The 25,113-nt window shown below is 40.5% G+C and overlaps 1 protein-coding gene across 1 annotated transcript; it reads left to right on the plus strand.

Annotated features, from left to right (window-relative positions):
* The first annotated feature begins 399 nt into the window (after window positions 1-399).
* On the plus strand, window positions 400-25,113 carry TECPR1 (tectonin beta-propeller repeat containing 1). Its single transcript, XM_034065333.1, has 25 exons — window positions 400-496; window positions 2,968-3,200; window positions 4,814-4,996; window positions 5,482-5,604; window positions 6,250-6,375; window positions 7,535-7,709; window positions 7,806-7,906; window positions 8,841-8,942; window positions 9,331-9,476; window positions 10,314-10,837; window positions 11,654-11,799; window positions 12,738-12,893; window positions 13,415-13,564; window positions 14,188-14,345; window positions 15,605-15,732; window positions 16,056-16,158; window positions 16,837-16,933; window positions 17,345-17,424; window positions 17,750-17,806; window positions 18,991-19,165; window positions 20,329-20,464; window positions 20,805-20,897; window positions 21,644-21,750; window positions 22,212-22,331; window positions 23,012-25,113. The coding sequence occupies exons 2-25, from the start codon at window positions 2,970-2,972 to the stop codon at window positions 23,207-23,209; spliced, it is 3,615 nt and encodes a 1,204-aa protein (XP_033921224.1). The 5' UTR covers window positions 400-496; window positions 2,968-2,969; the 3' UTR covers window positions 23,210-25,113.

The raw sequence follows: 25,113 nt of genomic DNA on the forward strand, positions 1-25,113 counted from the left end.
CATGGAAGGCCTTGTCCATCATGTGAGGTTTCCTGACTCACTTCAGAATTAACTGGAATGAGATAGCTAAACCTGAGATTTATAAGCAAACTCTTCCTAAGGGAGATTACAATTCTGTAGCAGGGAAGTCCTGCAACAAACGGTAAGCAGCACCTTTGGTGCTCTCCTGGGAAGGACTGCGACTACGCTACGAGGACGCCTCCTTCCTTATACCTCAGGCAGGACATTCACTGATGCATCAAGAACGAACCGCACTTCGGGCTGCATTCACCCCATTGCATTCATTGCTCTCCCGCGCAGAGCACCTCCCCGCGCCTCCACACCCCTCCCCGCCGCGCCATGACGCGCCGCAACGCAGCCAATGAGCGCCCGGTGCTGTTGGGCGGACGCTGCCTGCGCGTCGGTGTGGGGCTGTCCTGGCGGGTGCCGTGCGGAGGCTCCTTCCGCCGGTGAACGGCGCCGGGCGGCGGGGAGAGGCGCGGCCGGCGGGAGGCAGGTGAGGGCCGAGCCCCGGGGGCCTGGCTGGGGCAGAGCCGCTCGCTGTCAGCAGTCCCGCCGCCGGGAACGGGGCGGGCGGCGCGGCTTGAGATGGGGCCGCCGCAGGGCCAGGCGCAACCCCCGCGGTATTCTTGCCCTCCCCCCCATCGCCCTTCCCGGCGGCTCCGGTGCAGGCGGCAGCGGGACCGTGCGGAGATGCCGGCGCAGCTGTGCAGTCCCCCAGGGGGCGGCGTGCGGGTCGTTTGAGTCACCACTGGAGACCCTCTCCTGTCTTCTGCTGCCAGCCTCCCTGCTGCGGGGGAGTGAGCTGGAGGGGGAGCGGGAGCCCTGACCGGCCGCCATGGCGGGCCCGGCGGCAGCAGCCCGGATCTGGCCTTACCGCCCGGCTGGGAAAGCAGCGGGCGCCACCGCTGCCCGCGCCGGGGCCGTTCCCGTGTGTTGTTTACGCGGTGTTGAGCTCGTACCGCACTTGCAGACCCCCACGCACGGCCCGCCCAGGGTGCTGTGGGCAAGGGGAGGCGAGGCAGGTTTGTGTGGGTTTGCCCCGCGGGCACCGGAGCCTGATGTTGTTCTCGCCCCGGACCGAGGAACCGGGGGGACATGGCCCCGTCTCCGGAGGAACCTTGTCAACATGAGATGATTTGAGATGGTTTCCTTGAATTCTGTAGCAATCAGTGTCATATCAGGCAGATGGAAATGATAATTAACAGTATCTCATCTTCATCTCAGTAGTTGTAGTTCAGAATGACCTGGCTGAGCTGAGGGATGAGGAAGCATTTATAAGATGTGGATCTGAATATTCACAGTCCCCTGAAGATACTGGGCAACTTATGCATTTACTGAAATGCACATGAGCTACAAGTGCTGAGCATCCTTCACGATCAAGGGATACATGTCTTCATCTTCTGCAATGCAGTCTGTGCAGAGGGGCCAACACTGAAGTCTTAAAAGTAGTTTATAATCCCAGATTCGTTTGTGATTTTCCTGTGATTCTTCAAACGCTCGGTCCTCAGAAGTTCAGAAGGAATGTACTCGGCAGTGTCTTAGCTGTCTTGAACATTTTAATCCAGTTACATCTGCCTGGATTATTTTAATTTATTTTTGCAAACCTCGTGATCTTTGGACCTTTTCCTGAACTTTTCCATGTACTTCCTGACTGCTCAGTTTGTCCTTCCAGATTCAGGCCCTTGCTTGCATAGCTGCCCACTTTTAACACACTCAAGCATCACTTCCCTTCATTACCTGCTAGGCAGGTACCTTCACTGCAGTATTTGTAATGTTGCCTTTGCTCCAGACTCATGTTCTGGCTGTTTAAGATGGAATGCATCGTGTTTTCCTCGGTCAAAAAATCTTTTCTGCAGAATTTCAAGTGGTAATACTGAAAGGCTTATTTTCATGGTCTTTCTTTTCCCAGTGGTACACCCATTATAATTCTGTCCTCACCTTCACTTTGTTCCATTCAATATTTTTTTCCCACATATTATGTCCTTTTGTACTATCCTACTTCAGCTAACAGAAAGGCAATATATAAAGCAGATAAATGGCTGGTCCAAGAGCAAACAGAGGCAGTAAATACATGCCTGTGTACTCCCAGCCACAAGGAGAGAAGAAAAAAATAAGTCAAAATTAGAGGATTCATCATAGTTGTGCTGCCACAACTAATAGGAGAATTTTACTAGTTCTCTGCTTCTATAAATGTTTTTCTCACTGTTACCTGTTACTCACCTGGTGGACCCAGGTTTTTAGGTACTTAGCAGCAGCAGTTCTGAGAATAAGAGTTCTGAAACATCCCCCTGGAATCCCATATGAATGCACTGTGTTGTTTGTCCCCACTGGCCTAGTTGTTTCCAGGTCTGCTTCCACCATTCAAACACAAGGTACCAGTTGGTCCCTGTGTACCATTGCTTGCTACCAGTCAGAAGCTATCAGGGATTCCTCTTTTCTTTCATTGTGTGGGATCAAAGTCCCCTTTTCTACCTTTCCCTCCTGGTCCTCCAGTGCAAAGTTAATAGAACTGGAGGCAAAGTTCAAAATACCCATCAGTAGTTGGGATTGTGAGACATACAGAGCAACCAAAATCTGTACAGTTTAATGGACTGGTGTACACCCACCTCACATGAAGGGGAGAGCTGCAGTATCCAGAAAGTATCAGGTGGTGCAACAGGAATAGAACTCACCCAGGCCTCTGCTGGGAAACCACACTCTTAAGTACACTTAAATAAATACCCACTTAGGTATATTAAATGAAGATCAGATCCCAAAGCAGTTACCAGAATGCTTTGAAAAGAGGTTTCCTGACAACAGGTCTATGGATTAAAACTAGATGTGTGCTCATGGAGAAGCTTTCTTCCCCTTTGTACCTGTGTTGCATGCACCAAGAGGAGACAGAGAAGTTACGGGTTTGTGTAACTGAGATGAGCAGGGTGTGTAGCACCACCAGTGTTATCAGATCTCCTTTTTGCCTTTCAGCCATGGCCATGCCCAGTTCCCTTCTATGGGCTGTCGACATTTTTGGGAGGGTTTACACCCTGTCTACTGTTGGCCAGTACTGGGAGCTCTGCAAGGATGCACAGCTGGAATTCAAGCGGGTCTCTGCTGTCAAGCAGTGCTGCTGGGGAATAGCCTGTGACCATCAAGTCTACACCTATGTGTTCTCGGGTGACGTTCCTATTAGATACCAGGAAGAAACTTACGAGAACCAGGTACGACACATAGTGGGTACCTGTCACACTGCCACGTGCTCATCAGAACAGAGCGATAGCAAACCCCTATGTCAACTGTCCCTGCGTGTTTTTCTTACAGGAAGATTGTTTGGCTTTATTCTCATGTTTTGATGATGCTTCTGAAGAGCACATATGTGCCAAATAGCAGGTTGTTCTTTGAATATTTTAATTCTCAAAGGAAGGTTATACTTCGCTGCTCTGGCCAAAAGCAACACCAGTGTGCACCACAGCCTGCTTCATGCAAGCCATTGCAGGCTGGAACATTCACCCTTTTCACCTGATATTTTCCCTTCCTTAGTGACACATAATCCCCTTTAGTGACACAATCCCCTTATGTCCAATGTAACTTACATGCAGCAAAATATATAATATATATAATTATATATTAAATATATTATTCTTAATAAAATGCTATTTTTTAGTGTTTCAACTCGAAGAAAGGCATAACTCTCCACTGAAGTACGTTTCAAGCTTTTTTTAAGATGATCCTTCCTATGTGACATACTTCAACAAAATATGTATTCAAAATAGTATTTTAAAGGAAACTGATCTATTATGGTTTTAAATTAACCAAAAATTGTTTGAGAAAACTGAAGGGTTTTCTTGAGCACATTTCTCTGATTTCTAACAGGCAAGGGGATAAATATAAGTTGAGAAAAGACATTACTTTATCTACATGGGTAAAAATACATCAAATTAATTTTATACATTACTTAACATTTTCACAACTTTCTAGCCATTTAAAAGTGTTCCTTTTGTTAGGCAAACATGATCTTTTAAAATGGAAAACTTTACCTTTTATTTTGTTATTTGAAAACTTGTTTTGTTTGTTCTAGGCTATGAAAAAATGGCAACCAAAATACTAGAGTGAAACTCAAATAGATAATGTGCATAGCATTGTAGCCAGATTCTTAGTAAAAGTAAACAAACCACTAATTTTCCACATGCCCTAAAATATAAGAGAGTATGACATGACAAATTTTGCCAATACTTACATAGTAGGTAAGGGGTGGGGGAAAGAAAAATCACAGCTGCATTGGCAAAACCCTATCAAGTTTCTTGTCCTGTAACTGAGTAAAGCCAGATTTGGAAAAACATCCAAAACTTTTGGTTAACATAAGACACAGGGAAGAGTTACTGATACCATTATCTTGACACAGTTCCTGGTGCAGAGGCCATGCTGTTTTTCTAGTGCATGCAAGATACTAATCGTCTTTCTCATGGTGAGCAGATTAGAGATCCCAAGGCCACCTATACAGCATTATCCTAATGCTGCAGTGTGATGGTGCCATGCATCTCCCAAGAAAAAAGCACTATCAGTATTAAGATATATATCATCAGATGTTCCTATTTGTGTAGCTGAAAAATTACTTGTTTGGGACTAACTGCAGTCAACCCTTCTTTGATACTTAAAAGACCTTCTCCAAAAGACTTTGTTAGATAGGGGCTTACAGCATGAGCATTGTCTCATTCACCCCAGGCTTTTATTCCTCTCTTGCTGCAGAAAATTAGCAATGTATCACTTCTGACTCCCTGTAGATGTCCATTGGAATGCTATGATTTCAAATAAAATCATGTATTATTTCTGACAGCGCTGGAATCCAGTTGGTGGCTTTTGTGAGAAATTACTGCCCAGTGACCGCTGGCAGTGGAGTGATGTGAGCGGGCTAAAACATCAGCAGCTTGATAGTTTCACACTGCCTTCACCCCATTGGGAGTGGGAGTCTGACTGGTATGTGGATGAAAATATTGGAGGGGAACCAACAGAGAAAGGGGTAGGTGAACAATACCAAAAAGAGATCTATTCTGGGAATTCTCAGGCCGTGAAATAAAAGGCACTTTTATAGAACTGTAAAAGATCTATAAAAATAAAAGGCACTTAACTTCACATAGCTGCTTTCTAGGAAATAACTATAATACAACACAAGGTTCTTGTTTGAAGTCTGTAGCAGCTTCTACAGAAGCTTTTTGCTTTGAACAGGCCACAAAATGTTGGCTACCAGACGCCCCTGTTGTTTATGACTTTTACTATGAAAAAGTAAAATGCTTTACTGTGTCTTGCTTGTTCTGTGTATATCATGCAGAGGAATCTGAACAGGATTCATATGGAATTAGCTGATGTGCTAATCGGGGCTGTTGAGACATGCACAGTAATTTGTACTGCAGTTGTAGGAGTGATTCTTGCGCAGAATTGCTCCGAGTTATGATTTCAAGCTTTCCCTTGGTCCTGATTTTCATACAAGAAAACTTCTGTTTGCAGGGCTGGACTTATGCCATAGACTTCCCCAGCACCTACACAAAAGATAAGAAATGGAATTCTTGTGTCAGACGCAGGAGGTGGATCAGATACAGGAGATACAAATCACGGGATGTTTGGGCAAAGGTTATTGTTATCTTTTCATTATTAAATAAACTGATTTTCTGAAATAATCAATTTTTAAATGCAGGGGAATTATTTTTTCTATCAGTGCTCTGTAGGCTGCACCTGTATTCCTTGACTTCCAACTTGTAATTCTTGCAGGTACAAATGGAAGGCTGGGATTTTTCATAGTAACTCATGGTAATAAGGTGCCAGATCTCATGGTAGTGCAGTTGGAGATAGATGCTCAGCTCCTTTGCAAATTTCAAACCAACTTTTTAACTTTCTTTGGTTGTTTGACAAAGCACACTTGTTTGAGGTGCAACAGTCTAGCATCAGTCACCAGCTGTGTCTTTTATCTGTATCAAAAACTTCTTTAGTAATTGTTTCAATTTAAGAATATGCAGAAGTTGTAATTTATGATGTTCCAGCTTTCCAGTTCAGAGAATGTTTGTATGTACTGTTCTGGGTGTAAAAATTCCCTTCAGTTAGGGGATGAAACAGACGTTTTCATCCTGCTTCAACAGCATTTCCTCTCTTTCTGCATATAGCAGCCTTGAATGAGAGGAATCTCCATAGATTAACCAGTATGAAAGAGAAAATTAGGCCACCAGGCAAATCACCTCTCTGTTTGCAGTGTCTCCTCAATCCTTTTTCTCTTTGCTTCAGATCATATCCCAAGATGATCCAGATAAATTGCCAGACCCGTTCAATGACATCTCCATTGGAGGATGGGAAATCACCGATGAGCCTCTGGGCCGTTTATCAGTGTGGGCTGTTTCTTTACAAGGAAGGGTATGTGCATGTTCCCCAAGTTTTCTAATATGAATTACTACTGAAAGGGAGTTAAATACTTTTAAGGCATGGCAGGTTTGTTATTCATAGACTCAGAGAATGGTTTGGGTTGAAAGGGACAGTAAAGGTTATCTAATCCAACCCCCTGCATGGGCAGGGACATCCTCAACTAGATTGTCTGATGTTGGTAAGGAAATAGCTGTATTTGCATTTGGCAGGGGATGTAAAAGCTGTGTTGAGACAACATTATGTAACAACCTGAGCTGTAAATGGAAAGGCTTAGTGTCTCATGGGGTTGCTGGAAGCCTTAAACCTCTATAAACATGTGAATCTTAAAAACCTGGGGGGAGAAATGTCTTCTGAAAAATGCCCAGAATGCAGACAGTGGGACTGGTAACAGAGAGAAGGAACCTTAAAACCTGATAAAGATTCTTACAGAGCATTATGCTCCCCAGTAATAAGTGACAGGCATCCCACTCTACAAGCTTACTAGACTGACATTGTAAAACGCTTTCATTTCCCAAGTAAAAGTCCCCAGAGAAAATAAGTATTTCTAAAAATGAGCATTTAGCCCTCAGCAGTCATGCTCTGGAGCTCTGGTATGACTGCTGGAGGATACTTTCTATGTGTGACCTTCCTATTTTGACTGCACTCTATAGAAAAGTGCACAGACAAGTAGGACCATATGGTCTGAGTGTCACTGAAGGCTGTACAGAGTGGCATTTTTTACCCGTGTTGTAGCAAGCTCTGTTCTGTGGAAATGAAGTCAGGCTATCATCAAACAGTAACATTTTATGTATCTGTTCATTCTTGGTTTATATAACATGCCCTGAAATACACTGGAGTGTAGTTTAGATGTTGAAATACACACAGAACATGTAGCAATATGTTACTGTACCCAATCCAGGTTCACTTCCACGATAAAAGCCAGTCTTTAAAAGGCGCCTCCCTTCGTACATAAGGAAATAGATTCAGCTGCGTAATCACCATCAAAAGAATACCTTTAAAGGTCATAGTGCATACACTGCATACAAGCATCCTGTTGTTAGAGGAGGACTGTGCTTTCCAGTTTGTCTTCATGCTTGTCTCAGAGGTTGTGTTGTTACAGTGATATTTTCCAAGTTTTATTTGATTATGTTTCATTTTTGAACTTGTCTAGGTATGGTACAGAGAAAATGTCTGCCAACACAATCCAGAGGGTTCCATGTGGTCCTTAATCACCACTCCTGGTGAAGTTGTACAGATTAGCTGTGGACCATATGACCTCCTTTGGGCAACTCTTTGGGAAGGCCAAGCTATTGTGAGAGAAGGAATAGACAGGAATAATCCTCAAGGTAAAGTTTGGTAAATTTAGCTGGAAACCCCTTTGATTTATATAGTGGTGCATAAGAAACTAATCCACAGTGTCTTCTGGGGTTTGTTTCTTGCAGGAATTTCCTGGAGTATTGTGGAGTCTCCAAGCTCTGAAAATGGGATTATGCACGTGTCTGTGGGTGTTGATGTGGTGTGGTGTGTTACAAAGGATAGAAAAGTAAGAGGTGTCAATGTCTGCTTCTGCTTGCTTGTTTGTTTTTAGAATCATAGCATATCTCAAGTTGGATACGCTCCATGATCCAGTGGGATCATGGAGTCCAACTCTTGCAGGCAGTCTTGGAAGTCTTGAGAATGTACTGGAGTGCTCTTGTGCTGGTTGCCATCAAATCCCTTCATGCTGAATTCAAAACCATAGATGAATTCTATGAATGTATAGTAGTTTTAAGTCATTGAGTAAGTCTGGTTTAATGAGTTACTACTTGTTGGCTAGATGTGTTCCACCTGCTCCATCTGCCAAACAAAACCACTGCAATAAATGTAGGTATGCTAGCACGGTTTTCTTTAGATCTTCAAGATAGTCAAGCACACTGTTATGTGATTGAACTCAACAACTTCTAAAGTAGCTGCTCACTCCTATATAACTATATGCTAGATACAGCTGGAAACTTTTTCCAGGTACCCAGCCCACAGACACTTTTGGATTGGTAAAAACTAATCTAAGGGGAGACAATTTAAAGAGCTGTACCACTAAAAAGATCCCTTTGACAGTTCTCTGCATCAGCCCTGCTTCTGGGGTTTGGACCCAATAACACCATGTAGAACCCCATTCAGAGTAACCAGAAATAGCCTGCAGCTGACATGTAATATGAAGTGTTTTTTCCAATGGCAGAGAAACTAACTGTGTCACAGAAAGTCATAAAAAGTCTCCTTGTGGGCTATTCTAGCTGTAGTTGTTCACAAGGACACAGTCTGGGTACTGTTAAGAAAATTGCCTTTACCTGATAAAGAACCAAGGAGGTAATGACTTCTTAAGGTGATATGGCAAGTTGTATTAGAGATTAAGACTAATCCAATAAACAAACTAAATTCCAGGTGTCTGCCTGCGAATGCAGAAGGAGCAAAATTTGGATTTTCTGCTGTTGTTGTTGTAGGTGTGGTTTAGAAGAGGAGTGAACTCACATAATCCTTGTGGGACAAGCTGGATTGAAATGGTTGGAGAAATGATGATGGTAACTGTAGGCTTAAATAACCAGGTAAGACAGCTGTATACCTGTTGTGAGGGTATTTACGTTCCCCTTTGTACAGGTGGTATTCACACGTGGTGAGGACTGTCAGCAATGCCAATATGGACAGCTGCACAAGAGGTCCATGTGCTTGAACTGCTAGGAGGGAATGCATGGCTAAATTCTTCACCAGAAGATAACAGCATGTCTCATGTGTGGCACATTCAGGTGCAGTTTTCTCTTGATGGTATAGAATTTTAAGCTGCATCTACAGTATCTGCATTAAGGAAGAATACAAAAGGAAAATGCTGTGTCTGGCAGATTTTTGTGCTGAATTTTCCATTACTGAACCTTTTTTGTAGCTTTCATCTACCTGCATTCCATGGCATTTTCTTCACCAAGCCATGTCCTTCTCTAGGTATGGGGAATTGGCTGCGATGACAGAGCAATTTATTTCCGTCAAGGTGTCACACCAAGTGAGCTCAGTGGGAAGACATGGAAGGCAATTGTGTCTGGCAGAGACAGCGACAGATCTCAGACCGGGAGCTCAACAAGTCTGCTCAGGTATGTAGTGAAAGACCCGCTCAAGACTTTGTATGCCAAGAATTTCAGTGCTGGGAGATAGTTCTTTACATTCAAACGGTACGGACAGGGAGGAGCGGGCAGGGCATCTCTAATCATTATGTATGCCAAAAGGCATTTTGGGGGTTTTGCTGTTAAAATTAACAATAAGCAGCATTTGTTGCACACAGAGTAGAAACTGAAGCTCTCACTTTGCAGTTCAGTGCATGTCTGCAGTAACTGGGCTTTACTATCACTATTTGGAGCTAGTCTCTAGTAAGATAAAACACTACCTGTGAAATATCAGGAAGGAGTGTCAGCTCTCTTTAGGAATTATCCCTGTCCCAAGTGTCACTGTGTTTCCTGTCCTAGAAAAGTTAAATCAGTAACTCCCAGCTGACTGCTGGCCTCTTGGCTATGCAAGACATGCCAGTGGAACCAGGAGTGCTGCAGAAACTACTTGCCTGAGTCAGTGTGCTCTGAGTAAAAGCCCTATAGCTAAGACAAAAATCAGAGAGTTAATAATAGGCTTTAAAAATCCTATTTATTTCATATCCATAAAATCGATGTTGCTTCAGTGTTCCTGCAAGTTGTAGGCAGCAAATACCACCTATTGTTTGAAAAGAACAATGAAATATCTATGGAATATCTTCCTGTGCCTCAGATTTACTAGACTCCTCTGCCAGATTTGTGTTAGACTCCCCTGGTAATAGAGTTTGACCTTTAAAACAAGAAGTCTGTTTCTCTCCTGAAGCTGAAATGCTGGATTGATTTCTATATGTCTGTGCTAATTTATAGTGCTGTGAGTGATAGTTAATTAATTATCTATTTGTCCTTCAGTGCTGGCTGTTTCTTTACTGATGATATTCAGAACCAAACAAACGCGATCATTCAGGGTCATGCAGATACTTCCTCTGATACAGAGCTTCTGAGCGTATCCACGAGCCTTGCCAACACCCCCCCAGCAGGAGCTGCAGCCAGCAGCAGTGGAAACAGCCCAGGCAACCAGACAGCAGAAACTCAGGAAAATGTGACTGTGAATCCTCTGGACTCTGGTCAAGGAGAAGTCACTGTTGCTTCGACTAATAATGAGAATGCTAATCTTGAAATGCATAAACCTACAAACCCAAATCCTTCTGCAGAACTGCAGTGGACAAACATTGACTTGAAGGAGGCCCAAAAGCATCCAGTCCTTTCTGTCAGCAGCTTTGCAGAAACATCCAGCCTGTCTTCCCTTGGCATGTTCTCAGTGGGAGCCGAAGAGCAGTATGGAGCCGATGATCACCCACTGTGGGCCTGGGTGTCTGGGGGAGGCTGTCTTGTAGATTTGCACAGCCCATTGAAATGGTTCACTGTTCCATCAGGTACTCTCCAGTTGCTACAACAGACCCTAATTCCCAATCACAGTTCAATATGCTCTTTAAGAAAAACATTGGTTTGGGCCCTTTTGAACAAAACCATGGACAAAACTTCTGATAGTTCATTTACTGCAGTTTGTTAATACACTCCACGTCTGAGGATACTGCTGCTTGTATTTAGCTGGAAAGCACTTTGGGATTGTGATACAGAAATCTAAAGGTGGTGTTTTCTCTCAAGTTTCAGTAAGAATTTTGTAAAGTAGTCTGTGCTGGATCTGCATCTCATTCTTTATTGCACAAAAAACTGCAGCTTCAGGCAAAACCCCTCATACCACTGAGTGGTAACTGAAGCAGAGAAAAGGGCTCTGTTGAGAGATGCAGATGCCACAGATAGCGCCTCTCTCCTACCATTCCTACTGAGACGAGGGTGAGATACAGAAATTACTCAGAGTCACTGTGTGAGCTCAGCTCATAACTAGATGGTGTTAGATTTTAGACTATTGAGAGACAGTGCAATGTAACCATATTTCCAAAAAATAAACCATAAACTAATAGATGTAATAGCAGTGTAACTCTTAATGCACTATACTATCTAGATGATGGCCTTGAAAGATTTTGTATTCCCATCTAGTGATCCCATTTCTGTGCATTATTTACAAAGTTTGGCTGTCAATTCTGAAGCATTCAGTAATTTTTAAGTATAATAGCTAGAACAATTAGGTTAGACTGGGTTGATTCAGTCCAGTGTTCAAAGCAGCATCATGTTTTACCTTCCACAGAACTGTATTTAAAGCTCAAAATTTGGTTTGGGTTCTGTTGTAGGTTTGTCATCCTCTGTGCAATCCCTGTCGCTGTCTATCACTCCAGCACAGACAGCAGCATGGCGAAAGCAGATCTTTCAGCAGCTCAGTGAAAGGACAAAGCGGGAGCTGGAGAATTTCAGGCACTATGAACAGGCTATTGAGCAGGTAAGCAGCGAGGGTGCTTATCTGTTTACTGAACATATCTATCAATACTGGGCGTCAGTAACATATTTCTGATGTACTGATTAGAAATTGTTAGCTTTATATTCTTATTTCTGCCTATGACAACTTTCCTGGATTATCATTGTCTGAGCTCCCTATGGGAAATTTAACAGCTTATCAACATGGAGCAGCAATCTTTATCTAAAAACATTAGCTGATAGTTTTGTATAGGAGCAAAACCAGATTGGTCAGCATTATTTGAGTACACTAAAACCTCAAATCCACAGAGAAATATTTGCAACTGTGGAACTTTGTATGAATTATTCCACCACAAGATGAAGCTTCTTAACTGAACCAGTGACTCAAGTACGTGAGCTATCCCTCTCTGCAACTCTTAAGGAATTAATGTAAGTTCCATAAATAAAACAGTGATGCAGATGTCAACAGCAGCACCTGAATAGCAGCACTTTTGTTTGATGTTCGCTGTTATGACTCCTTGGCTCTTTTCAGATTCATTCACATTTTTGGTCTCTTCATTGCTAATTACCAAATGACATCTGGAATTCAGTTGCTTAAAACCACTTGGAGTGCAGGGGTTTAATCAGGTTTAAAAAGATAATGTCAAAACCCTTTAGAATCCAAGTAGAAGTTGTGTTGTAACAGGAACACACTGGAGTCAGTATCTGTGTGCTCCTGCATTCTTTCAGAGGTAAAATGTTAACACCATTGTACACATGCTACTTCAGTGCCTTTTTGTCCAGTTTTGTCAGTTTTCATTTTGTCTTCAGCTTCTTGAACACTCTGGTACCCTCTGTGTCAGAATGAACTGATCTGATCAGACTGACCTGCAGCAGAGATTTTTTGTGGTCACAAAAGTAGTATTTAGGAGAAAGTGAGTCACACAGATTGCTTACTCCTGCAAATTTGTGTTTGCATTGCAGTCGGTTTGGGTTAAAACTGGAACCTTGCAATGGTGGAGGAATTGGAAGCCTCATAAATGGATGGATGTTCGAGTCGCACTTGAGCAGTTCACTGGGAGCGATGGAATTCGTGACAGCATCCTGTTCATCTATTACATGTATTATGAGGAGAAAAAGGTGTGTTCACCTTGAGACCCCTGAGAGAGTTGTATTTGGCAAAGGAAAACCTTTGAAGGGAAAAGTTTTCTAAAGGAAGGCAAATTAGGGTACGCTGCTGTTCTAAGGAACCAGTGCAAACAGAATCTAGAGTACTAGCAAATTGCAAGCTTTCCTAAGTTGCAGCTATATTAATGCTGTGTCAGAAATACCCAGTCAGCAACGATCCACATTGTTTGAACCATTAGCTTTGTACTAATGTGGAATTCTTCTGGAAGTTCAAAATGTTCTTTCTTGTGAAGAAAGAGCCAAGCTTGCCTGGCCATGATCTTCATCAATAGGGTTAATGCATATTGGCAGTAGGAATGAGAGGTAGTGCAGGACTAGAAATAGAGAGCCCTGTTCCTTCTTCACCAAGAACTGATTCTTTGCTGTCCTTGGCAGGAATACCTCATTTGTAGTTCTAAAGTGCAAAAACGCTGGCTCTGAGGAAGGTATATCTAACTTAGTTTTACTTGCAATTTTTTTTTGCCTTGTTGTAGTATATCCACGTGTTCCTGAATGAAGTCACTATTATAGTTGAAGTTCTGAATGAAGCCAAACATTCCTTTGCACTTTATACACCTGAAAGGACGAAGCAGCGGTGGCCAATCCGCCTGGCAGCCACAACAGAGCAAGAAATGCATGACTGGGTAATTCTGTGTATTTTTTATTTCAAGATGGCAATATCTGCAATAAAACATAAAGCTAGTCTCTGAATCTCAGCATCGCATATATTTAGGTTACTTATCTGTTTTCACAATTTAGGTATTTAAAAAGTCTGTTCAAACTTAGAGGCACCTGAGGCTTCTTTTGTCCACTGGACTTTGCATGCTTTCTGATGCTGATCCTACTATCTACAGTAAAACCAACATTGTTTTTCCTTCCCCTTCTATCTCCAGATATAGATTAGGCTATGAATGAGTTAGGAGTTTAATTCCGTTAGTCTATTCTTCTGCATTGGTATAAAAACTGTTACCTGTTGTCACTGTTGTAGAGTCTTATGTATAGGCAGGCACATACACACTGCAGCAAAGGAAGCCCTGAATGATAAGTTCATAATGACCAGATACTGCAAACACAATAGTTCCAGTGATTGTTAATGATTTCCAAAACTGAATTCTGATGCTTTTGAGAAAAAGCTGCAAATTCACTTCACTGATTTGCAAGAACATACAAAGGTAAAACTTTGTTTTATAAAACTGAAGCACCCATGTGGAAGTTTTTGTTACCACTGTAAATGGAAGCTTTTGGTTCTGTGCTTCCTGTTTTGTAGCTGTCTTTGCTGAACATGTCCTGTTGTGAAAGCAGACGGATTCAAGGCCCTCCTTCTCACCATGCCATTTGGTCAGTTACTTGTAAAGGAGACATCTTTGTTAGTGAGCCAAGTCCTGAACTGGAGGATGGAGCACAAGTGATGCCATGTGATCAAATGTAAGAGGTTTCAGAAGCTGTTCTTTCTGCATGGGATGCCATCCAGCAAAGACTGTCTTTCATGTCAATTTGGTAACTTTGATAGGCTGTCAGAGTATATATAGTACACTGCAGATGTCTGTCAATGAAAAGGTTAATAGCTGCCTTCATATTCATGGTTGCCTGTGAAGAAATTCACCAAATCTTATTTGAATTTTTAGTTGCTGGAGCTACTCATGTGATTTCACAAGCCTTTCTCATTGAGTTGCCAATTTTTGGTGATTGCATCTTTCATGTCATAATTACTTAAATTAAGAGATGACCTAGTCTAAAAGTAAACATCATCACTGTAATTGTAGTGGAATTTAAGTTTTCAGTTTTATCAGAGTCAGGACTGAAATTCTGAGTCCTTCATAGTCACTGTGGTCTGGGAGCAGCTACTTTACAGTTTTGATTACAACTATGCCAATATATTACTGCCAACTCTTCTAGCAGAAACATACCAGCCTCAGAACTGGAGGCTTAAAGGCCAGTCTTCAATTTAAAAAATATACACAGTTTCACGTTACTCACATAAAGCATCTTTTAATAATGCTAAGAAATCCTTTAGTCCTTTTTCTTCAGGGTAGAGCACCCTACACATCTGGCAAATCACAAAGCTCTTGCATCTTAGTTTGAGGGATCCACGATCTAGATGATCTCGTGCCATTCTGGTAACTAAAATACTCCTCTGCAATCTCTTTACTTTTCCCATTCTTCCCCAGAAAGGTACCATGGCTAACTGGCTGTGTAATGCCCCAGAAAAGGATTAACCTGCAAAGATTAGGAGAATAGGAAGAATCAAAGCCCTTGTTTTTACCAAGCTCTATAGCAAATACATAAGTAATTTGCTGTCTTGTTAGATAAAAATAGATTAAAAAATAAAAGAGGATGAAATTAAAGCTGGGGCAGTTGATGGCCACGAAGACATAAGGGTTCCAGCAAAATTTTCCTAACTAATGTAAAAAAAATATATATGTATCTAAAAAGAAACACAAGTCACAAAGTAAAAGTAAAATACTTCCAAGCCCAAAAATTCCAAGTGAATGCAGATAGGTTCCTTATATCTACTTTTCAGTGATTGTCCAGAGGGAAATGCTTTCAACTGGCAACTGCCTGCACTTACAGGTTGCACAGAGGCTGAACAAGAGTGTATGTGAAGTTGAGTTGCAGGAGAGGAAAGCATACATTCCTGATGCTTGTGGTGCAGAGTAAATGCAATGTTGTCCTTTTTTTGGCAGGTTTTGGCGTCAAGTTGGAGGTCATCTTCGACTGGTAGAGTGCAATAACCGAGGCATAGTGTGGGGCATAGGATACGATCACACAGCTTGGGTTTACACTGGTGGATATGGAGGTGGCTTCATTCAAGGTATGGACATTGGTCTGCTGTGGTGTGCACGTTTCTTATTTTCCTGACTGGGTCAGCTATTCACGCTATTTCAGCTGTCTGTCCTTTAGCCTAACAGGTAGGGATATACAGTGAAGAGGTCAAACATTAGGAAGGAATTGGTATTGCCGTTTTATATTTGTATTAGGAAGGAACTGGTATTGCAGTCTTTTATTACATTGGTATTTTCAGCTTAAGAGCGAGAAACAGGATAATCAGCAATATTACTGCGCCTGTTGGAATTTAACATGTACTTTCTTTAAGGTTTAGCTTTAATATAATCCAGATGATTTATTTCTTAACAGGACTGGCCAGTAGTGCTGATAACATTTATACACAATCAGATGTGAAATGTGTTTACATCTATGAGAACCAGCGGTGGAATCCAGTCACTGGATATAGCAGCAGGTTGTTTATTGTATTTATTTGCCATTGGTTTTTACCACTGTCAAATGAAATAAGGGGTTTGGTTTAGCTTTTTAGAGTAGTTATTACAGTTACTCTGTCTTCAGTCTCCTCCAGCATTTATTGTTAACCTGAGATGGAAGGAGCAATATTTCTCAATTTTCTAGATTAGTAATTATTCATTCAAAATGCATTTGTAGCAGAACATTACAAATTTGTGCTTTGTTGAGTGCACAGTGTGCCTACTTGAAACATTTTTCATTATTAGGGTCATACAGCAAATTTTGTCTAGGATATATGCATTCATATATATTGTGCTAAATACTTTGGGTCCTTGAATAGTATATTTAAACAAAAGTATTGAAAAAGCATTCACACACGTGAGTGTTTATGCCAGAAAAAACTCAGGATTCACCTTCCAGTTTTAAATAGCAGTGAGGAACATCACTCTACAGATAAAAGTTTACACGGTCCTTAAGTTTGGTATAACTGGAAGCAATTGTGCAGGTTCTTTCCCACTATCCTCATCACTCACATGATATTTCTAAATACAGAAATTAATGATGGAAAACTGTTTCATGTATGAAAGTAGGAAGTGCTATAAGTAGGCTTTTCTTCCCTCACCTTTCAAATTCCGTGTTGTAAATGACCTTGCATTCCTTGTATGCTGTTTCACCACAGAGGTCTGCCCACAGACAGATACATGTGGAGTGATGCATCTGGCCTGCAGGAATGCACAAAACTCAACACCAAGCCTCCTTCTCCACAGTGGACTTGGGTAAGTTTTGTCTTAGAGGCCTTTTCTCGAAGGCAAAGCTTAGAGAGTAGGACACAAGACTGGGGCTTAAATGACCCAGATTTTCTTTCTGGATTTGTTGTAATACTTAACCTTGGTTTCTCTGTTTACAGAATAGCAGTAATCTTCCATAATCAAAAGAATATATTGCATTGAGTGGGGCTTTCTTGTTTAGGAGGCCTTAGACTGCTGCTCTGATCCTTTTTGATTGAATTAATTTAATTAATGAATGAATTGGGAATTTAAATTTAAATGAATTCGTACTGCAAGTATTATGTTTCTAGCAAAGCACTGCACTCCAAAAGGTGGAGGGAAAGGGTGAAAGAGGTTATTTTCATTATATAGTAGGTGTAGATTGTGCTTATTATTCTCACTGTCTCCTTTTGACAATAGGTATCCGATTGGTACATCGATTTTAATACTTCAGGCGGAACTGATCGGGAGGGCTGGCAGTATGCAGCAGACTTCCCAGCGTAAGCAATAACTTTTTCTACCTGAAATACTTGCAGGCAAATGCCATACTTAAGTCCTTGCTTCTTCTTGTTTGCTCTTTTGCATACTAACTGTGCTTTAACAGGGACAAGCATGCCTTGATTTCTCCTTTTCAGGGGGACACTAACACTGACATTCACTGGGGAGGCAGGGCAGCAAGCTGAGGCTAGCAAATACAGTCTCAAGTGTTTTAGAGTCAACAGGGATGTCTGGTGGACAGATACATAGGCAGTGCTCTCAGGCTGGCACTGACAGTGGAGGTGCTCTGACACTCTCATGAACACCTATTTAAATCTCTTTTGGTAGGTCTTACCATGGTCACAAGACAATGAAAGACTTTGTCCGACGGAGGCGCTGGGCAAGGTGAGGAATTTATAAATAAAAGTTTGGAACTTGAATGCTAAATGTTGCCTGGAAGAGTCCTTTAGTTACAAGAAGGAGAGTCTTGTCACTCAGTCAACAAAAGCAATAGCAAAGAAACCTGCAATAAGTAACCCATCTCCGATAGAGAAGCTGATGATCTTTAGCACTGTGGCTTTAATTGTAAGCCTTTACAGGTAGATATCCTAATTCATTTTGTGGGATATGTAGTTAGTGTGTATTCATTGTTTTTCCAGCTTTTCTATGCTTTCTGTACTAGAGCATCTGTTAGTTATGATAATAAATTGCTATGGATTTCTGCATTGTTCTGTTTGCTGTTGATGCTACATAGCTTTTTTTGTCCCTTTTACAATGATCTTTGAAGGAAGGTCCTGAAGCATCAAGCTGTTGTTCCAGAATAGGCAATAAAAGAAATTGCATCCAGTCAATCACAAGGGTGACCTAAAATAAAATCAGCAACTTGAGAAATACCCTCAAGTCTAAACATTTCCTCTTGTTTTAATTATCAATAGAAGATTGAAAATTAATAGAGAACAACTTAAGGCTGGATCCAGTTTTTCAGAACTGGAGAAAGGAGGAATGTCCCGTGTTTTTTAGGACATTCTTCATACAAAGAAATCACTGTTGTGATGATCTTTCTGAAATAGCACTATGTTGTTGCAGTTTCCACAGAAAAAAAGACACCAATTCCCAGAAAGACCTACCTCTAACTCTTCTCTCTGCCTGCCTTAAGATGCTATGTAAGTTTTTAACAGGTCCCACAAAAAAAATAATTGTAAGATAATTCCCTTAACCAAGACAGGAAGGAATAAATCAGGTGTGGAGTTCTGTCTGCAGTGGGATTCTCAGCTGGGGTCGAATATTCACTATCCAGCTGTTGCCCAGTGAGTTGGAGAGAGCCAGGAAGCAGTGTAGCACAAACTTCAGCTTTAGATTTACAAAGTTTTTAAAACCAGAAGCTTTGAGAAATCAGTAATATGTCAAAATTCAAAACCTGATGCAAAACATGATTGATTGTTATAAACGTCTTTGAAATTAAAAATACTAATGCCTCCGTAATGAAGAGACTTCAGGATTATTTGAACTGAAGTCAACAGTGGACCAAGAAATAAATTCAGTTCTAGAAAGTATGTTGTTGAGACGGGTTTGGTTTTCTTCTGCTTCAGAAAATGTAAGATAGTCACCAATGGGCCATGGCTGGAAGTGCCTCCTGTTACCCTGTGGGACATCTCCATAATTCCCAGTACAGATGCAGATGGTGAAGAAGCAGTAGCACTGTGGGCAATCAGTGACAAAGGAGACGTGCTCTGCAGGCTTGGAGTGACACAGCAAAATCCAGCTGTAAGGCTCCCTGTTTGTTTTTACTGCCTTATTGATGTATTTAATATGATATGCAAGTACATACACACAATCATGCAGTGCCTTCTCTCAAAGCACCTTGTTATGTTTTTCCCTATCTCCCAGATTTGAAAGTCCTTGTCTATCATCTGTAACAGTTTGCTGCCCACATTTCTTATAATAGCGCTTCTCTTGCATAATCTACCTTAGCTTATGCCACGTCACCTGCAGGAGCCTCTCTCAGCTCCTGTACATCTTGTGAAGCATTTCACTTTCACTTTTTGCACTGACAGCTTTGTTCCTTTTTTAATTGTTGCTAATGTGTGCACCCTATATATGAACTGTTGAGGAACAGAATTTCTCTAAAGTATGGACCCATATTTCTAATGCCTGTTGATATCAGAGGGAGTTTATCCTTTGACTTTTCTGGCCTGGAACTGACTTTGCTTATTGAAGACAGATGGGCTTGGACTGGGACAGAAACAATGACTGCATGTCCAGTAAAGTATGCAAAAAGGAACAAATAGTCCCAGTAACTTCAACAGGAATACTTATTTCCTACTAATAGATACATACTGAAACATCACGTTAGGGTTGGTATGTGCTGATTTTAAGCCATATTTACAACAGGACAAAATGTAACAATATACTTCAGTGGAATTTGGGAGAAAACTACAAAAAAGTTGAAAACTTACAGGATTTTTTTTTATCTTTCTCCCTGTTCGATCAGTTGCAGTAGAACAGATCTGTAAAGCAGTGCAACAGCAAGAACTGGAACACTGTGTCTGGAATCTGAAACCCTGTATCAGTTGATTTTTGTAAGACCCATTCTGCATAATCAAAACGAAGGGATTATTAAAAAAAAAAAAAGACTAGCCCAGCTATTCAGACACATGCAGGTGCCTAAATTCCAGTGATCTCAATAGAAAATTCCCTGTTAAGAGTCCAACACAGCTATTTTCATATAGTTATATCCAAATATCTTTGAGGATCAGGGACCTCATTTCTGTTCAGTTGTACAGGTAGGTAAGGATTATTCTTCACAACATTTTTCACTATGTAGTCTCATTTGTCTCACATGTTTGTCTCATTTAGTAATAATCCATGATACTTTGTCATGGAGTTCTGAACAACTGCTCCACAATTCACCTTCTGTGGTTTGTTAGGGAACATCCTGGCTGCACGTGGGAACAGATCAGCCCTTCATTTCCATCTCAGTTGGAGCATTTTACCAAGTGTGGGCTATTGCTAGAGATGGATCTGCCTTCTATCGGGGTTCAGTGTCTCAAAAAAAACCTGCAGGTAAGTGCTTGTACTTTTTTAACATGGTCTTCATCTTACACATTGTGTAAGCTCTACTACCCTGCCATTTCTGAAAACAATCTGTTTAGCAGGGGTCTTTCCAATAGCTGTGCGAAAGAGTGCATATAAACAACACTCATGATAATTTTAGCAGTTAATTTGGGACTTCACTTCTGTGATTTAAAGTGTTTGTTTCTAAAAACAAGCTAGTCAAAATATAGTAAGTGTAATGTTTAGAGATTTCTTGCACAGCTCTGTACTTCAGCTGCAGACATTTACAAAACTTCTCATATATAATTCTGTTTTCTCAATGTTTGACTCAAGTATCCCTAACCTTTAGGTGACTGTTGGTACCATATTCCTTCACCTCAAAAACAGAAGTTAAAACAAGTCTCAGTAGGACGAACATCTGTGTTTGTGTTGGATAAAAATGGTAAGGACTTTTTAAAGTTACCTATCTGTCAATGTTACAGAAAATAGATCAGTATACATCAGACCGAATTAAAAAGGAGATGCTAAGAGCGCTTCTGCTTGAACAGATGGTTACTGTTGCTTCAAGATGATTAATATATTTTATGTTGCAAGAGATGGAGTAGGCAGCCCACTGAAGTACTGCTTTTAAAGACTTGGGTTTTGTTGTATCTGATAGTGCCCTACGTAGCAACAGTCCAGCACAGTCCAGCATCTGTGCTATTCTTGGGGCAAGAGATAGGTGAGTATCAACAAGGAGAACTGCTTGGCAGGATTTTATCTAGGGTTTTACCTAGAACATACATAACTGACGAAGAATACTTGCCTGTTGCAAAACCTAGGAACAGCACCATCATTGCAAAATAAATGATGAGCATCCTTTTACAAACGAAACAAGCCTTTAACACCACTCTCCTTCAAATCTCATTTGCTTTATGTCTCTGGTGCATAGTTCCTTATGTGAACATTTTTCCCCAAGAAAATAAAACAGAGTATTTACTGTTTTCCAGAAAAGTTCTAAAGAATAATTATAGAAATACAAATTTGAAAGTAGGAACCTCATTATTCTTCACTGTGAGATATTAGTCAAAACCATAATGCAGTTCCACTGAACACAGGAAGTATTAAGCATTGCTTTGTTATGTTGTTTACTAGCACTTTACACCACGCAGACATCCTGAGCTGTAACCAGGACTCTGTGTTTTATAGGCAACCTTTGGTATCGGCAGGGTATCACACCAAGCTACCCTCAAGGATCTACTTGGGACCACGTTTCAAATAACATCCGTAAAATGTCTATAGGGCCCCTGGACCAGGTGTGTATCAAGCTTCCACATAGCAGTTTATTAGCAGTTATGCATAACATTCTTTTGTAAGTAAATGAAATATTCTTCAGACTTGTTTTTATTTGATTAAGAAGATTGTCTAAATAGTGAAATCCTGACAGCAAGACAAAAACTGTGCCAATGAAATAGTCATACAACCAGCCCTTTGCTAGGAAAAGCCTCACTTTTTTTCCTCTTTCTTTTAACTAGTAAGGCTATTTTATATATTTAATCTCTTTCCTGTTAAATCTTACTCTCTGGCAATGTTTTAATTATGACACTGGTATCTAGTTGTTTGTTTGAGGGTGTCTCTGACTACATTAGAACAGTTTAATCATTAACACTATTCAACATCAAGACTGGTTTCTGAAAGTGAGGACACACTTAAAATTTAAATATCTAGAAGAGCAGCATGGAGAGCACATTTTATTGCCTCTCTTTGCTTTCTTGAGGTCTGGGTGATAGCTGACAAAGTACAAGGAAGTCATAGTTTGAGCTGTGGGACAGTCTGCCATCGGACTGGTGTTCAGCCAATGGAGCCTAAGGGCCTCTCCTGGGACTATGGTATTGGGGTAAGTGCTGGGGACATAATACTGCCTAAAAGTTGTGTATCCAAATATCCATGGGAGTGTTGGAACAGGAAAGTGCCATCCTGCTTAGCTGGCCAGCTTTCTAAAGCTGGCATATACCTGCAGGAAACTGACCTTTGTTTTTCAGCTTTAGGTTAAATTTTATATATTAGTATAGTAGGTGATGCAGTTACAGCTAGGAAGTCATTCATTTGTGTTTGATAAGTATTAATTTATATAGGTAATTTCAAAGTTGTAACGAGAAAAGCAGTAAAGTAAGTGCCGTTAAAAAAAAACTCAACAAAAAAAAAAACATATTCCTTCCTAGTCTGCACATGATTATTCCTCATTGTTGCTTCCATGTATTACACTCAGTCTTTTGAGAAAAGCTGTTTCAAGGTTTTGGCCTCTTATAAGTTTGTAGAAAACCTGCAATGACTCTATTAGGAGCACCTGACCCTACTAATCTGAATTCCTGTAGTAAAAATAATCCTTAAGGGGTATTTTGTATTTTGTTTTGGTTTGTTTTACAAAGAACCATTTTCCCGATTCAGCCCAGAGCAGGATTACTTCCCTCTTGAGTAAATAGTATAAAACTAGTGGCGCACGTAAAGCATCACATCAGATATTGTACTTGTAGGGTGATGTTTCTCCTTTTGTATTTCTTTATTGATCTCTTACAGGGTGGATGGGAGCACATTACTGTCAGAGGAAATGCAACTGAAGCATCTAGGCTCACTGTGCATGGCACTTCTGAGGAAAACCTTGCAGTATCAAAGGATTTAGAAGATGAGGAGAGTAAAGGGAAAACAGAACACTCTAAGTCCCCACTAATGGTCAGTGAAAGTCAAGAATTGGACAGAAATGCTGTTAATTGTTAAGTTGTTGCCATCTACCTGTTCCAAGCAGTAGTCAGTATCACTTAAAAGGAAACTAAATATCTATTGCCTGGAGAGAAATACATGACCTTTTTGTGCTACTAAAATATTTTACTGAACTGAATTTGCAATGGGGTATTTTAAATACTGACTTCTACTACATCATGTGCAAAATGTGACTTGATAGAGCTAATAGTTTTGTCAAAGCAGGCAACCTTTTTAGCCACAATGTATTTCTGACCCTTTACCATAGCTGCTACAAACCATACAACTGTGAATATTTTTGCAGACGATCATTACATTTACTACATTTTTTTAACATTACAGTTCCCTTCATTTCTTTCAGATTCACACACCTTGCACACTGTTCTTCAGATTCACATTTGAGCAGAGATGAAGATGTCACATCAGTGTAAATGAATAACAGGCAAATCTAACAGGTCCTAATTGCACAGACATGCATGTAACTCTGCTCATGTGAGTCCTGCTTTTACAGGCCTGTAGCTTGTGTTGTGATATCCTTGCTCCCACCAGTAAAATTAAATTCTACACAACTGAGCTTAGGGTGCAGTTACCAGTAAGGGACAAATTTTGCTATCATTGCTCACAATGAGCAATTTCACAATCAAGTAATGGAGACACTAGTTTTGATGAGACTGTGGAGAGCACAGACCTATTCAGCCTAAGTGACAATGTCTCAATCGTAAATTATTGGTCCAAATAGTGATAAATCATGTTTTGTCTAAATCTTAACTGGAACTGTGGTAACTGAGGTATGCAGATGCCTACTTCATGAGGGTGAAAGGCACCAGACGCTTGATCTGGGCTGCATTCCGTATCATTGCAAATCATGTTTTCAATAGTGTAAAAGACAAGAGGAGGTCTTCAATAATATTGTGAAGTCACAGTAGTAGAAGCGCAAAACAACTTTCCTGGTATCAGTGAAGTTTGCCAATATATACTAATGTGGGTTCAGAATGAAGCTCCACTCTTTGTTTTTAGTGATTGATTCATCCCTTCTTCCAACAAGAAGCCACTTCTTATTCTCAAAAAAAAGAAAGTTTTTTTTTTCCTGTCTTGCTTGTCATAATTGAACTGTGATGGGAAATTATTAATTGAAATCCAGTCCTTGGGAAGTACTGAAAAAGCCTTTCCCATAGCTTCAGGAAGGCACCATGTTTTTCCCCTGGCAGCAGTTTACATCCATTTTTCCTCTCTGTGTGTGACTGTGTATGGCATTATTTTTGTATGATGAGCAGTGTGGTGTGGTTTCAGTACTGTATTTGTAGAAGTAAAACTTATGTTTGCACGTATTTAAAGAATATATTTGGTATTTTAATGCCAAGGAAAGCACTGTTTCCAAGTCCAAATGTGAATGAAGACTGAAGATGCTTTACTGTTTTAAAAAAACGTGTTGATCTTTCCAGTATGTGATTAGAGATTTCTGGTTGATACATACACTGTGGGAGTACCACCAGTAACATGTTTGCTTTAATTACCAGAATAGGTTTTGCATAACTTGCACAGTATCTTGTCCAAATAAATTACTTTATTACATGTATTTTTAGAGAATAACTAGGATTGTATTTTCTCTGCATCATATAAAAAATATTTTCTTTTAATAGTGTTTACATATCCAACAATCAAACTGATTTCATACGATAAGCTTTATAATGTACCTTTGCATTTTTCCCTACATTGCCAAGTTTCACTTACTTTACTGTAAAAAAGACAGGTTTAAGTGAATAAAAGATAATTTATGTTGTTTATGTTTTAGTACTAAGTATTTGCCTTCTAAAACTATTATTTAGGAAAATATTTAATTTAAAAATATGTCATTGTTGTGGCTAGTAAGGAAAAGTGACTTTAAAATGAGGGAATTTTGAAAAATAAAAAATAATTTATCA

This window comes from Melopsittacus undulatus, chromosome 8 (genome assembly GCF_012275295.1).
Source record: "Melopsittacus undulatus isolate bMelUnd1 chromosome 8, bMelUnd1.mat.Z, whole genome shotgun sequence".
Classification (NCBI taxonomy): Eukaryota; Metazoa; Chordata; class Aves; order Psittaciformes; family Psittaculidae; genus Melopsittacus; species Melopsittacus undulatus.

Coding starts and splice junctions, on each gene's coding strand:
- TECPR1 (XM_034065333.1), top strand. CDS start 2,970: ATGGCCATGCCCAGTTCCCTTCTATGGGCTGTCGACATTTTTGGGAGG. Junction 21,751..22,211: donor CTATAGGGCCCCTGGACCAG/GTGTGTATCAAG, acceptor TGCTTTCTTGAG/GTCTGGGTGATAGCTGACAA. Junction 22,332..23,011: donor CCTGGGACTATGGTATTGGG/GTAAGTGCTGGG, acceptor GATCTCTTACAG/GGTGGATGGGAGCACATTAC.